At 40.6% G+C, this 15,795-nt stretch overlaps 1 protein-coding gene across 4 annotated transcripts; it reads left to right on the top strand.

The window, feature by feature from the left end:
- Positions 1 to 281: 281 nt before the first annotated feature.
- LOC103702055 (cell division cycle protein 123 homolog) lies at positions 282 to 8,545 on the top strand. 4 transcript variants are annotated; one of them, XM_026802560.2, is made up of 8 exons: positions 1,472 to 3,696; positions 3,864 to 4,084; positions 4,824 to 6,576; positions 6,680 to 7,328; positions 7,520 to 7,618; positions 7,825 to 7,890; positions 8,002 to 8,067; positions 8,142 to 8,545. In XM_026802560.2, the coding sequence occupies exons 3-8, from the start codon at positions 6,572 to 6,574 to the stop codon at positions 8,259 to 8,261; spliced, it is 1,005 nt and encodes a 334-aa protein (XP_026658361.2). In that variant the 5' UTR covers positions 1,472 to 3,696; positions 3,864 to 4,084; positions 4,824 to 6,571; the 3' UTR covers positions 8,262 to 8,545. The 4 variants fall into 4 exon arrangements, with proteins under 4 accessions (XP_038983012.1, XP_038983011.1, XP_038983013.1 ...); XM_039127084.1 differs by lacking the exons at positions 6,680 to 7,328; positions 7,520 to 7,618; positions 7,825 to 7,890; positions 8,002 to 8,067; positions 8,142 to 8,545 and having other exon boundaries at positions 282 to 1,486; positions 4,824 to 4,973; XM_039127083.1 differs by lacking the exons at positions 4,824 to 6,576; positions 6,680 to 7,328; positions 7,520 to 7,618; ... (1 more) ...; positions 8,002 to 8,067; positions 8,142 to 8,545 and having other exon boundaries at positions 282 to 1,486; positions 3,864 to 4,358.
- The last annotated feature ends 7,250 nt before the right edge of the window (positions 8,546 to 15,795 follow it).

The raw sequence follows: 15,795 nt of genomic DNA, 5'->3' as shown, positions 1-15,795 counted from the left end.
TTTTTAACGTCATTAGATAGCATGAGTACATATGCAAAAACAAAAATAAAAAAAAGTAAAATGACAAAACAAGTATTTTACGAGGGTATATATGCAAATGTCAATTTTAGAAGGATATTCATGCAAAATCTGATATTTAGGGGATATTCCTGCAAAAAGTTTTTTTTTTTTTTTTTTTTTTTTTGGTACAACGCAGCGGTAATCCTGTAACAACGTGGACATTCCGTGCGGTCGTCCGCATAATAATCTACGAGAAATAAATCCGCTGGGAGGAGGCGGCTCTCTCCTTGGGAACGAAGGTGACCCGAGACGAGAGAGAGAGAAGGAAAGATGAGAGAAGAGGAGCTGCTGCGGTGCCAAATTCAGGAATGGTACCCCATCTTCAAACCTTATTCCATCCGCACCCTCTTCCACCCCCTCCCCGACTCCTTCCTCCGTTACCTCCTCGGCCTCCCCCTCAACCCTTCTTCCCCTCACGCCGACCCTGACGCTGACGCCGATGCCCCGCCCCCTTTCCTTCTTCCCCTCTCCGTCTCCGGCCGCGACCCCCTCCCTCGCCCCACCGCCCACCTCGACCCCGTCTCCCTCCTCGACTCCCAGACTTCCTTCTCTTCCTCCGACGACGATGACGCCGCCGAGGCCTCCGCCGCCGCGGCTCCGTCATTCCCGGACCTGGAGGCGGCGGTGGAGCGGTCCATCGCGGCCCTGGGCGCCGCCGCCTTCCCCAAGCTGAACTGGAGCGCCCCCAAGGACGCCGCCTGGATCTCCGCCGACGGCACCCTCCGCTGCACCTCCTTCGCGGACGTCGCCCTCCTCCTCCGCTCCTCCGACGCCATCGCCCACGACCTCTCCCACGCCCTCCCTTCCTGCCGCGACAACGAGCGATCCTCCACGACAACCTTCTACCTGGCCCTCCGCAAGTGGTACCCGTCTCTCCGCCCGGAGATGGAGTTCCGGTGCTTCGTCCGCCGCCGCCGCCTCGTCGGCATCTCCCAGCGCGAGGTCACCGGCTTCTATCCGGTGCTCCTCGACCGCCGCCACGAGATCCAGCCCCTCATCGAGGCCTTCTTCGCCGAGGTCGTGAACCCGAGATTCGGATCGGAGGACTACACGTTCGACGTGTACGTGACCGGGGACGGCCGGGTGAAGCTGCTGGACTTCAATCCCTGGGGGGTCTTCACGCTGCCGCTGCTCTTCAGCTGGGAGGAGCTGGAGGGCGAGGGATTTGGCGGGGAGGAAGGCCGAGCGGTGGAGTTCAGGATCGTGGAGAGCCAGTGTGGGGTGAGGCCGGGGCTGAAGACGGCCGTGCCCTACGATTACTTGGATACAGCGGAGGGCAGCGGCTGGGATCAGTTCTTGAAGAAGGCGGATGAGGAGCTCAGGAGGCAGGCCCAGACCACTCCCGCCCCTGATGCTGGCTGAATGCCTACTAGTAGAAGAAAAGAAAAAAAAAAGGGGAAGGACTCTTCATGCTCTTTGATCTAAGGTCAGCCAGTCTTCAGAAAAAGTCCTTGCTTTTTGCTTGTAATTGTTGTTTAGCAATGGGTTTTGAAGGCAACTATGGAGCTTCAGTTGTAGTTCCAGTTAAGGATCTAAGTGTTGGTTCATGTCATGCTGCTGAAAAGATTACTGACACAGTATAGAAGTGTGCATATCATGTATTTGCTTGTATCGGTCGGTAATGCACTATGATGCGGGTTAGATTGATATTGCCAAACTTAAACTAAATTCAGCCAAACCAATTCACACTACATTATTTCATTCAGGTAGTTTGGTTTCGCATCTTTTCCTCCCCAGGCCTTCTATAAGCCTTTTGCAAGCTAAAAGCATTAAATGTTTGAAATTGGAGGTGGACAGGGCCTAGATGCAGAGAGTTAATCATGTCTTATGATGAATTTTCTTCATAACCGACAGGCAAACATTATTGTTCTAGTTTGATAGTGGATAATAATGAATAAAGATAGATCCTTGGATTCTATAAACAAATCAATCTTTTACAAAAAATTCTGTATGGTTTGGAGGGACTCTGCATGACATGATTCCTTTGTATGAATCAAAGTTTCTTAGAGCAAGTTTATGATGCTTTACAATTTTCACTTAAAAATTTTCATTTCATCAGCTTTGTTTTGGATGGTTTAGGCGAAGATAATGCTAATCTATAGCTTGTGGGCAACCTTTGTTGATTAGTGTGTCACATATATTCAGGTTTTGTCTATTATCTGCATCATACATGTTTAGTTGGACCAATGATGCTTCATATCTTTTAAACCGTCAAAGTTGGTTTATAGATGTTCAGGACATGTGTACTCATCAGTGTGAAGATCTTAATAACCAATCACACTTCTTCCTTGGCCACATACCTTAATTAATGATAGCAAAACAATCGTAAAGTGAGCAAAAAATATAACCTAAAAAAATGAAAAAATCGAGGTGATAATCTTAGTGTTTCCTTATAAAGCATAGATTCACAGTATTTAAAACAGTTTCTTTAAAACATGAAATTTGTTCATGGACAGAATGTGTAATGAACTGCATGGTGTTTAAGAAATAAAATGTTGAAGGATTTTTGCTCATGCACATATTTTGTAGGTTCATGATTTTTTAGGAAACAAAAGCTTTGGTGATTTGGGTTCATGTACTTGTGGGTTGTGCTTTGTAGTGGTTGATTTTATTTAGGAATGAACCCCTGGGTAATTTTGGTTAATGAAAATGTTTTATTATCTTTAATGCATCCCATGAGAGCAAATAAAATTTTAGTTAATTTGGTTTGCTGTCCTGCCATACGTGCAGTAATGGATTGAACACTTTTCAGGAGTAGCATTTGGGTAATTTTGGTTCGTGGGTGATCTTTTGTTCCGGTGCATCATTTTTTTTTTAATGACATTTAGGAGACAATGTCTTTGTAGATGTTTTTTCTTGTACTTGCAGATGCTCTGTAATTTTTTGCATGTTGTTCTTGGAAACAAAACCCTCGGTGATTGGTGATCCCATACATGTATTTTAAACTCCCATGACTGGTAAACAAAATATATGACAGATACATTGCTATCCTGCCTATCATCTAGCTTTGAGTTCCATCTCTATATAAGCATATGAAGGAGGGAAAGGAATTCTTGCAGAACCCACCTCTTACCACCTCTCAATCAACTAGAATGACAGTACCTCATGTGGAAGAGAGTGTCTCCCACATATCTCCATCTCATGACTGGACAAAAGAAATAAATTTACTATAAGCCCTTGCACCTTTGCTCCCTTATGCAAGCGATGCTTCTCAAGATATTTATGCATCTCTTCACATGTTGGAAGGTGATTTCCTTGTAAAGCATTCACCAACTGAGACAAATTTCAGCCGCTCCGAAGGTTCCTCCTCTTCTCCTCCTCCTACCATTTTTCTGTTTTTCAAAATTTATCTACTCTTCTTCTTCCACCGTTGCTGGGTAAGCTGGGATCAAGTGAATTAGTCAAGCTCCAAAAGCAAGGTAATTTGACCTCACAAATACCATACAAACGCATCCCTTCAGCCATTGCCTTCCCTTTCCACCTTTCTAGCGTTAGACTATATGGCATACATGTATTGGGTGCTTGAGGAAACCCAGAGAAATTGACACCACAGTTGACAGAGCTCACTTTCACTACAGGATTCATGGTATCTTCTTACTGATTCATTGAGACCCAATACTCATTAGAGTCTCTGAGGTTAGTTTCTGTTTGTTCTTATTTCTCCTTGGGATTCTCATAAAGTAATCCAAACATGCTTGAATTTTAAGTTTATAGAATGTTGTTGATATCTGTCATCTTCAATTCTTGCTGACAACGTATCTTTCCTTGCAATGATGAATGATTTTCTATTTCCCCTTTTCCAGGATCAATTCATCCGTGTAGTTGGTGATTGGATGGTTTACTCAGAGATGTTCAGGGATGGAGGCAAGCAGGAGCTTTGCAAGCATACAAGACATTGTCTCGTTATGAAAGCTAGCCTTGCATGGTTTCTGAGTTGCTCATATTCCTCAAAAATCCAAACATGTTGCTCTGTGTTTATAGAACATATGATGGAAAAATATGACGGAAAGAGCGCATCTTTCAGGTATGGTTATGAATATTTGTAATTGCCTTTTTATGTTAATCAGCAAAAAAAGCACTGCAAAAATATTTATATTTTTGAAATTGTGTATGAAGGATCGTTTCCAAAAAAAATTGGAAAATAATTGGTATGCCAATCAATCTATGAACAAGAGTACATACTAGGAGTATTGCTCTTGTTGATTCTTTCTGTAAGGCAAGTGATCTAATGGTCTAATGTAGATTAGGGATTTCTCCCACATAATTAAAGCCAAAACTATGAGCTCAGTTTGACGGTATTCAATTGTTTGACTGTGACTCTAGCTTGTTTTGGATTCCTGAGCCTCTTTGACAGTAACAAATGAAAAAAATACTGATCTGGCAACTCTAGGCTGAGAAACTCTTGCAAGCCTTGTTGGCTTTGTGGTTTTGTGGCAAGCTCACTTATGCCTAATTGGCTGAAACAACAGTTCAGCAGACATTTCCAAGGAAGCAACATAAACTTGATGGATGATCATAAAATCAAATCAATCCTTCCGCTTCTAGCCAAACATTTATCTGGTGAAGAAGGCAAGAAGGTTCAGAATAATTAAAATTAACCTTTCCAATGTCAAAACTCCTTTATGGTATGCATTAATTCAGAGGAGGCACATCCACTCAAAATTGGATCATCCCGATTGCAGCTAGTGTTGGTGGACATGTAAATATTCCTTGTTTGATGTTTCTAGTTTTCTTTTCATCATGCCTGCTCTGACTTCTTGTAGGATGAGAACTCAGGAGCGATGACAGACTCAAAACTCCAAGAGCCCACATGGTCTTCAAACCTGCTTCCTGCTATTGGCTTTGCCACTATAACACTTGTGTTGTACTGCTAACACTTGCTAATTTATATCGCATCATTTGCTTGTGTGGCATCTACTTGCTGATTCAAAATCTGTGGTTTCATGGATTACAGGTATCCCCCTCATCTAGTAATCATTTGATTACATATTAATCAATCAAATTAACAACTAAAGCGAGCTAAGTGCGCTCATTATTCAATGTGTGTCGCAGTAAGGAATTAATTAACAAGGATCTTAATGTATATCATATCTTAAGATTAGGCGAACACCAAATAAATTAAGGATTGGTACTCTAGTTTTGCGAGCTGTAGCGGTCAGCTAATCTTGTGTTGGAAACATGGTGCAGAAGGGCTCATGTTTTTATCTAATTTCCGACTTGGCTGCACAGGACAAGCGGAGGATATCCATTTGATGCAGAGAGACAAGATGCGAGTCAAATTGAAATTTAGAGACTTTTTTTTGAGAATTATGCAGGTATATATATAGTCCCACATCGGTTATATATAGAGAACCAAGAAACTTATATAATACTATCTGACTGGTATTTTTGGATAAGATACTTGGTTGCGATATAGAGTATTAGAATAAATCCGGCCTATGGCCCATGTGGACTAGAGAACATTGTAGACATCAATTTTTTCTCTTCCTCATTTTTCCTTTTCCTATAATTATATACATAAGGAGGCATGTTGCCATCCAAATTGGAACATGAAATCTCTCCATATTGCATGCCCTTATGAGAGGGATGCCAACAAATCAAACCAAACCCTGTTCTCAAAAATGATATGTTTCACACTTTTACATCCTCTTACTTATGAAGAAATGGGACTCGTTGAATTGGCATCAAAACGGTTATTAAAAGAGATTGCCTCACAATTCCTTCCTCGCAATTCGTTTCTGTCAAGGTTTGCATCTTCTTCTTCAGATATGCCAGCTTTTATTGGTGCTATGACCATGTTTTTTTCTTTAGCATTAACACTTCTCAAACTTATGAGCTTGACAAACAATAAGGCTACGTCTTAATAATGATGAAAAAGTGGAGCTAAGTTGACCGGAGTCACAAAAGAAGCAGCTCGAACTGTGCGATGAATCACAATTCAACTTACAGGATCACCCAACTGGTATATAATTTACCCTTAAAGTATTTAAAGCTAGGGTTTAGATGGAAGACTTCATGACCTATAAATTGGAAGTCCTTGGGTCCGGCACTGAGTTAAATGCATGGGATCTACCAGTAATCATCCATCTTGATTTCTTATTACTACATTAATATAAATAAACAAATATACGATTTCTATATTAAAATCTCTTCAGTATCTTGTCTAGAATTTAACTTGCCATAAGCTAAGTAGCTGCCAAGAAAAAATTTATATATCTATATGAAAATGGGCTTCCGAGGCCACATGCTCATAAGTGTGGAAAGCGAGAAGGGAGGCTCATATGGGAATCTTCGACGTGGGAATGCGAGAGATCCGGCGACCCTTCTGCTGCCCTGCTCTCTTCTAATCTTTCCTTCTCTCCACAGTCCTCTTCACTCGTTCCATTTCGTTCATCCATGCCAGCTAACAACTCCTCACAAAAATATGTGCAAGCGCTTCACAGCTCGATGCTAGTATAAAGACTTCATCAGTCCTCTCCCCATATGGATCTTAGCTCGCAAGGAGCAATATATGAGGTGAGAGTTCTATTCCATGCATTAAGAATTCATACAGCGCCATTTCTCTAAGGAGCTGCTCCCTCTTCTTCCTTCCATTTGGTCTATCCTTCTTGCTCGTCAGCTTTTCCTCTATGGCCCTCGCCAAGGAGCGAACGCTGGAAGGCTCGCAAACCGGTTCGCTCTATGGGAATGTGCAGGGAGGAGGGCCCTCCATTCAAGGGTTGGATCCTTCTTCGCTCGAGTTGTTTGGCTACAAGGGCCACAATGATGTGCTGCTTAAGGATGGAGGAGGCTTGGAGTCCTTCGGGGGCTATTCTGGAGGCCTTCTTCCTATGTTGTCTGATCCAAGCAACTCATCCTTCGTGTTTGGGCCGCTGAACTCTTCACCACAAGGAACTCGCTCCGTTGTCGACGTCGACGCAGGGTCCAGCCATTGGGCACACTCAGGCTCTTCCGTCCTTAGCTTTGAGCAAGGGGATAGGCTGCTTTGCACTAGCTATCCAAACATTGATCATGAAGATGAAAGTGCTATTTGGATGGATGACATGATTCAAAATTACCAACTGAATGACTTTGACATGAAGCGTGGCACTGACGCTCGTTTGATTCAAGACCAAACTTGTTTTGATATGGGAAATGGGTATAAATTGAATGAGAACCGAGAGAACAAGAAGCGGGGGTTCGGGCTGCTATACATGGGCGCAGCTGCTGGTGATGGTCATCAAGAGAGTGCCAAGCAAGAGAAAGGCATCCAAGAATGCCCTTATATGGTGCTTTGATCCTCTTTGAGAGTTAGATCATGTTTATACTAAATTATAATATTGTTCTCAGAGAATTCAAGTAGTGAAGCATGATGACATGAAATATATTCTTGTTTATTCAGAGAGGTCATGTTAATTCTTCACAAATAAACAAGGAAACATTAGTTAGGTTCTAACTCAGGCCATGGTTATTGCTGCAGGGTGGTGAATTGCAAGCCTCCAAGAAGCATTGCTGTAGCACATGGAAGACCAAGGCCAAGCCTAGTCCATCCAAGGATCCTCAGAGTATTGCAGCAAAGGTCAGTTATTCTAACTGCGTAATACTTCAATATATGGTAGTCCTCGGGCTTTCTTTATGAACTGCCATGTCTTTATATAAGGCTACGGTAAATGGAGCATTTCTCCAAGAGCATGAACTGTTATGCCTTTATTTAAGGCTGCAGTACAAGGAGCATTTCATCCAAACTCTTGGAGATTTCCGTTAATAGATGATTTCATGTTGCAGAACCGAAGAGAGAGGGTAAGCGAGCGGCTAAAAATTCTGCAAGATCTCATTCCCAATGGATCAAAGGTGCACCTTAATTATTTCCCAACTTCCTTGAAATTTCAATTTGGGAAATCATTGCATGGGCTCCATGAATTATCTCGTCATTAATAAAATTTCAACACCTCTTGACTTTAGGTTGATGTGGTTACCATGCTAGAGAAAGCCATTAGCTATGTGAAGTTCCTCCAATTGCAAGTGAAGGTGATCATCCAAACTGAGTTGAGAATGGTATGATTTTTGCATGCATTAGACTAAGCATTTTGATTTTGATATAGGTATTAGCAACTGATGAGTTCTGGCCAGCGCAAGGTGGGAAAGCACCTGAAGTGTCTCAAGTGAAGGAGGCTATTGATGCCATCTTGTCTTCTCACAGAAACAGCAACTCTAGCTCCTAGCAGTTAGCCTTTAATGGGAAGAAGTCAAGAGGACACAATAAGAGGACTCCACCAGAAGAAATAAAAAAAAGGAACCTTCAGATGCCAAGAAAATAAGGCATTTTTATAGCTTGGTGCTGAAGAGTAAAAAGAAAAGGCCATTTTCATCTTTTGCTCTTTCTGATGCTTATGTAATATTTTTATGAGATGTAATGGAACTGAACTGAACCGAACTGCAGCAACTTTAGAAAGGAGTTTGAACTGAGGAATACAGAGTATCTTAATTTTTATTCCCTTGTTGATTATATTCAATTTCTCCTAATTTTTTGAGATCCAATTTCCCTTGAGAAATTAGATGTTCAATGTTTCAAATTATTTGAATGATAAGTTTTATATTTTGAAGCATGAATGTTATGGTAGACAAGACAGCAGCTCACTCTAATACTCCTAGGCTTCAAGTTAAGAACTAATCAAGTGCACTGATAATTAAGACAAACTTTTATTGACCATTAGGGCCTTGGCATGACAAGGGCTGAAAGTCAAAATAAAAGATAGAATAAGCAATTTGCATCTTCCATATGCATTTCCACTTGCATAAAGAAGGGTATACTGGTTGGTAGCATGAGAAGAGTTAGGTAGTTTTGTCTTGCAGATCCATGGAAGTAACCCGCATCACTGTTCAATGATCGGCAGCAACAGATAGCTTCCTTTAGGCTACTGAATATGGAACGCATTGATGGAGTCCCGATTCGCCGAGAAACAAAATCATGCACCCAAATTTGATAAAGCATTTGACAGCCAATCTAGTAATGCATATTCAACATAATGATTGTTTAGAGTCAAATTTAGATTAATGATGAGAGCACAAAAGTGCGACATACATGTCACTAAAATTAGTGTTATTGCTAACGGATAATAATAAATTCACTGTATTAATATTATATTTGGGTTTGACACAGATCATCATAAATTAGAGATAAAATGCACATTAAGTACAAATTTGACTTCAGAAGGATCCCTACCCAGATCCGACCCGGTTGAAGATCGGGTCGGGTCCGAATCGGGTCCGAGTCGGGTTCGGGTCCGAATTGGGTCCAATTTTTCTGTGCTTTTGGGAAAGAATTTTGGGCAAATCTAATTTGGCCATATCATAACTATGAGGTGCTGGGTGACCCATGACTTGAAAGAATTGCACTTGACCTCCAGTCAGAACAGATGAACTGTGACGAACTCAGTCCGTCCGTCTACAAGCCAAATTTCATATCACACTATTTTTTAACTATATGACTAATTGGACGGAACTCGGTATCTCTAGCTCCCATCTCAGGAGGGCAAAGAAAGTCCCAGACCTTCTTCCAAAAATCCAATTCCATTGCAGAAACTGGCACATGACCCATATTCAGTTCACCACATCCAAGCCAGACGTCCCAGGGATCTCGCGATCAGCCCATCCCCAGCCGTCCCAGCGCGTCTCCAGCAGTCTGCGATCCCAGCCGTGCGCCTATTCCGTCGATCCCGCAGCCCCGAGTCCATGTGCAGCCAACCATCCGAAGGAAATTCCATCGCGTCTGAGCCACTGTGATCCAAGCTCTTCCGGAATCCCAGCAGCCATCATCCCATGCCCGCTCCGAATCCATCCCGCAGCGTCCCCACCTTCCGCATGCATCAAATCCTCCATGATTCAGATCATCCACCACGGCCGTGATTGGCTCCTTCCACCGATCCCTCCCTCCAAATCCTCCTCCCAGCTTTTTCATCCGCGTGCGAGCTCCATGGATCATCAAGACCCCAACCTCCGCCTCTACTTCCGCCCGTTGATCCCGCGCCCGTTTCTCTTCCATTCCAGGCTCGGGCGATCTATAAGAAGGGGAGGACGAAAGGTCCAAGGGGAGCTGGGGAGGGTGGTGGCCGGGGCAGCTCGGCTCTCGGCTGGGTCGGAGCCGGCGGGTCCAGGGAGAGAAGAAGAAACAGGGGAGTGGGAGTACTCTGTTTCTTTGGGGAAGAAGAAAGAAAAAAAAAAGGGAATTAGTATTTTCCACCGTGGGAGAGAGAGAGAAGAGATTTGTTTTTGTTTTATTTTCTTTATTTTATTTGCAAAGTAGAAGGAGTATTAGGCCTCTAATCTCCATTTTTTATTTGTAATCAGTTTTTCTTTTTATGAAATCCATCAATTTTCTTTCATGCAATCCCTGTTCTAGATTCAAGTTAATTTCTGTTTTCTTTTTATGAAATCTTTTAATTGTTCTTTTTATGCAATACATTAAATCTTCCTTTATGCAAATTGTGTTCACTTCAATCTTCTTGTTTTCATCCATTTTAATTTATGCTAAAGCTTTTCTTTAATTAGTTAAATATATAAATGCTTTTCGAATTTAAATACCTATCTTTTAGTTAATTTAAATTAAAAAACATTCTCCGGTAGACTAGAGAATCCATCAACATCCTCAAAATAATGTTTTTCTTTAATCATTCAAAAATCGATTTCAAATCCGAGTGAACGTTCTGATTTTTATGCAACTCCAATCGCCTCCCTGTGGATCGACCTCTTACAACCGCTATTCTTCGAGTAGGAAAAGTAAGAGTAGAATTTAAATTAACTTTTGTTCGTCGGTTCTAACAACGATCTGTCTAGCATATTTTTAGTTAGACAGGAATCGGACGAACAATTAATATAAAGCGAGTTTCTTGTCATACGTGCCCTTGAAGAAAAGGAAAAAAAGGGTTTATGCATACCATACATAATAGTAGGGGAATGTAGGAATGTTCAAGGCATCTGATAGCAAAGAATATAGGCAAGAATAGAACCAGGGAGCAGATGAAAACCTTACTTATGGTCATTGGAAAATCAGGAAAAATGGTGCATGCACCTAAAACCTGCTAAATATTATCGACTAAATGTGTTCATTTTATACTCCTTTCTATCAAATGGCAGCAAATTTCCTTTCATGCCATAATTTTGTAGGTTATATTAGAAAGTTAAGTAAAATGGATATCTTGTTTTAAAATATCCAAGAACTATTTAAACCAGATGTGCATATAAAAGCAAGAGCAAGACAAGAAACTATTGAACATAGGGTACATTATTAGAATGACACCAATTGAACACAAGGCCTTACAATCCCTTTGTAGTATAGCTAACCCCCACATTAGCTCAATGAACCTCAATACCACAAATTCAGAAAACAAAAAGCTCCAAAATCCACTTAGAATAAACCAGAAGTCTCAAGCATCTCAAATCTTTCACCCATTATTCATTTTTAGACCTGTCTTTGCTAGACATGGCAACAGCATATAACTAACTTACAATAGCTAAAAACCCATTTCAAGTGTACTCCCTATAGAAAAAGTATGTATTTTGAGAATATTAACACAGATTTGTTATTGAATTCCTCATACTATAAGACTATGAAAAAATGTCCATTGTTACAGTAATCATAATACGAAAAATAGCTGTTGTCGAAATCATCAATTAGGTATTGGAAGCACTGGCATAGAGGCCAACAAAAAAGAACATACATATTATACCATCCCTTATTTTGTTTCTTATAATTTAGTTCTAGTAGGAGATCATTATAGTTTATAGTGTTACTATAAGAATTCTATTAGCAACTAGGAAACACAGTTATATGATCTTTCTGATGAGCTAGGTGCTCAAGGGTGTGCTGCACAGTTATGATCCGGCTTCTTGACTATATTTGAAATATTCATAAGAAAATTATTTTAAACAAACCGCAGGTTGCAGGGACATGCATTGTTAGACAGATCGGTCGAGATCCAGTTAAATATGAATTAATTTGATGGCATAACTCGATGATCGTGGCCCATGGTTGAGAGCAGTGTCTATGATTGATAGAGCAACTGATCTACTTATTTGTTTATAGGTAGAGAGCTATAAGTACGTGCGATGGCAGAAGGCTATTAGAGCAAAAGAGTGAAGAAATTGGTCATAATAATGATAACAAGATGTGGAGTTAATATTTTTGCATGATGAGAACTTGCAGCAAGCGCCCTTCTATTTCATAAAAATTGAAGCAATCACCCAATCACTACTACAAGTATCACCATCAACAGGGGATGGTTGGTGTAATGTTAATATGAGCACAAATTGTTCGATTACATTAGTCTATACTTGTGGTCTGTGTCTAAGAGCAATGTGTGTTAATAAGTAGAGCTTCAGAGTTCATGCACCAACATAATTAGGACAAATCAGCAGAAGTACCACATGTAGGTGAATTAAATACATCTGAGTTATACAACAGAAAAAATGAATCATCAACAATGTGGAATAGGATTAATATGTTTGCAAAGGAAATGGTAATATGAAATTGGAACAATAACTAGGATCAACAGTTCTGAGGGGAGGAAAGTTGGTGGAAGCTTCCCAAGGTTGTCTTGCCTAAGTCTTTGAATCACTCACACACACCATGCACATTTGTATTTATGTCAAGCTTCACATGACTCTCACATGCTAAACCCTAATCTCCCGGGGGAGCCGGTTTCGAGGAGCATTGCAACATCTCTATTGTCCTCCCCCAATCCAAAGTCCTACAGCAAACAAGTGCCCATTCACAAACAGAAAAACATGCCATTAATGAGAGGATGCCTCCCTAAGTAGAATACCTGTTTCTCCTAGGGAGATGGCCACCATAGCTCTCGTCGACCATTGCTACCAACCACCCGATCGACTGATCGAATGGCTCGCAGGTTCCCGAAGCCCATGAATTCATGGATCCTGTCTGGATGGCTTCCTGATCTCGATCGATCGGGGACTCTTAACTACTATAATTATATAATAATTAATTGACTCTTGATTTCTGTTATCTTGGTCTATTTTATTGCATCTATATATGCAGCATTGTGGAATTCTAGAGTGCCAATTTTCAAATCAGTGGGAATGATGTGTTGTGCCTCTTGTGGGGCTCAAAGCGGGCAATGGAAGATTTTAACCCAATAACATTTGTTTATGCGCAATGATTGATATCCTGCTGGTAGAGTTAATTAAGTTCATGTGCATATATTTGACAAACCTTGCTGCTCTATGTTGAGATTAGTTTAATAGTAATAGAATGGAAAGTTTTATTGTGTGAAGGCAATTAATGGTTCTTTAAAGTTACAGACTTCTTGGGTAAGGAGATGGATGAGAGTGCCAGGTGGGTTGGTAGTTCAGCCAAGCTGGTGTCATCACTCCCCTCACATGCATTGAGAACCTCACTTCCACCTAATAGACAGAATCACTAGTTCTTTGGTGGACATCAAACATAGAGGAATGAGGATCTCCCTCATTGTTCTCCTGCCTCCTGATGGACTTAAAAACAAAAAAAAAATGCAGTAAATTATTGTTGGAGCAGAAAGCAAGTGCATGGAGAACAACAAAGGCAGAATGCATGGCTTAACAGACCCAAAGTCTTGCCTTTATCCATTTACAATGGAAATAAACAAGAGAGCAGACATAGAGATCATAGATAACCAATCTCCAATAGCTGCATTGGGATGCATGCGAGTGGCAAGAGTACCAAGACCATATCGAAAAACAATACTATTAGCAATAATGCATATGCAAGCGATTTACATAGTTCACAAATATTTTATAATGGGTCGCATACAATTTATAAATAGATCATGTTTTTTTTCTTGATAATTGAATAGTTCTTGATTATTTCCTTCATGGAGAATAATTTGAAGAATCATTTAGCACGTTCATAGATAGAGAGAGAGAGAAAGAACACGTAAATGCAAGGCATGTGGCTTTTGGCAAGGCAATATGACATACGAACACGCATTGTATTTAGCTTCTGTACTGTTTGTTATTTTGATATACATGAAATACGTGCAGCATGATCCTTAGAATACCATATTTGTTGACCATCGATGAATCGGTCAACTTAACCGGCCAAAATTAGTCTCATAAGATATTTATTATTTTATTATTATGAAATCTTATTTCTAATTCTCCAACCATGTGAGAGTTTTAACAAATTTTAAAGGGTTGGAGCTTGCCTTTCCTCCACAATCCCAAGCAATCACACGACAATGTACTAAAATAACAATATAAGAGGAGAGGAAAAGCCATAAAGAGCTTACCTTCCAATCGATAATATCTTTTATTTGATATGTTTCTTTTAATCACCATAAAAATCTTTTTTAACAACATACGTGTGCGCTCGCTTGCCACGACAGCAGCGGGAGCATATTTACGAGGCAGGGCCCACATGAAAACTCGGTGCACATCAACCACGTGGAGCTAATTATTTGTGCTCATTATCACAAGTCCTTGCCAAAGTCCAATATTGGAAAGAAGCTGGCTCACATGCAAGAACACTGCTAAATTGGCAATAGTAGAATGCCACGTAGCATTATAGAGTTTGACTGAGGTTACCAACCACATGGCAACCATCACACGTGGACGTGGGTGAAACCATTCATCATATTATTTTCTTTTATTTTTTTTCTTCTTTTTTTAGTATTAGTCACACGGACCAATGCGTTGTAGCATTCTAAATAGGGTGGCAATCCGATCTGATTGGATCCGATACGAATTGAGTTGGATTTAGATTGGGTCAAAATTCTTTAACCAAACCTGATTTTTTTATTAAATAGATTAAAATTTCAGATTTAAACCATCACTATTAATTAAATAGGTGACTCAAGCCGATCCACATAACACATTTATTGAATAGGTCAAGTTAAGTTAAATGGGACAGGTCTGGACAGGTTGATCTATTTATGATCAAAACTCATTTATATCGAACTAAAATATATTTAAAGCGGATTGTTTACAAGTCAGACTAACAAGTTGGAAAATAAATTGCCACCCTTGATCCTAACCTCCCTCCATCCTACATATGGGGCTTATGTAAAAATTCGTGCAGGCGTGTGTTTATCCCACATCAGATATGCACTTAATAAATCTTGAGCATTTATATAGACTATCACCAATTGGATGCATCCTAGTTTAGGGATACAGGTAGGTGAGTTCAGATCATGCACCTAGCTTGACCCAAATCCCGATTCAACCTAGCTCTGGGTACAGGATTTGGACTTAGATCCCATGAATGCACTTTTGAGTCATGACAAGTGGCTGAATCCGAATTTTGACTCCTTTTGTCGGGTACAGTTAGTCTCTTAGATCCAACGAGTCGGTTTCTGCTACAATGCTTCAAGGTCTAGATGCATAATGATTGATGAATCAAGTTGCAAGGTCTATAATGATTAATGAATCAAGCTGTAACTTTGCACGCGTTCCGCATTTGGACCCTGACATCTTTCCTGAAAACCATCGGATTTGTCCATTAGCCATGTCTGTTTAGTTGCGCAAAAGGTGATCCATCTCCATTTGTTTCAGTTATACCTTAGCAGCCAGTCTAAACGTGAATTCTTTTGGGGCTTCTCACTGGTTGATCAACAGCTTGGTCAATGACAGGCCTGGGGAATCCGGAAAGCTGCAAACAATGGCTATATATGGAGGTACAGACATTTGTTATCAGGCCATCACCCAACCAAATGTACTCTTTGTAAGCTCAGAGATGCTCATTTTCTATGATCTACCAATAAATGT

Source organism: Phoenix dactylifera, chromosome 6 (genome assembly GCF_009389715.1).
Source record: "Phoenix dactylifera cultivar Barhee BC4 chromosome 6, palm_55x_up_171113_PBpolish2nd_filt_p, whole genome shotgun sequence".
Classification (NCBI taxonomy): Eukaryota; Viridiplantae; Streptophyta; class Magnoliopsida; order Arecales; family Arecaceae; genus Phoenix; species Phoenix dactylifera.
This window is presented reverse-complemented; position numbering and strand designations above follow the sequence as displayed.

What these genes read in the sequence shown, in the direction of transcription:
- LOC103702055 (XM_039127084.1), top strand. Translation starts at nt 331, where the DNA reads ATGAGAGAAGAGGAGCTGCTGCGGTGCCAAATTCAGGAATGGTACCCC.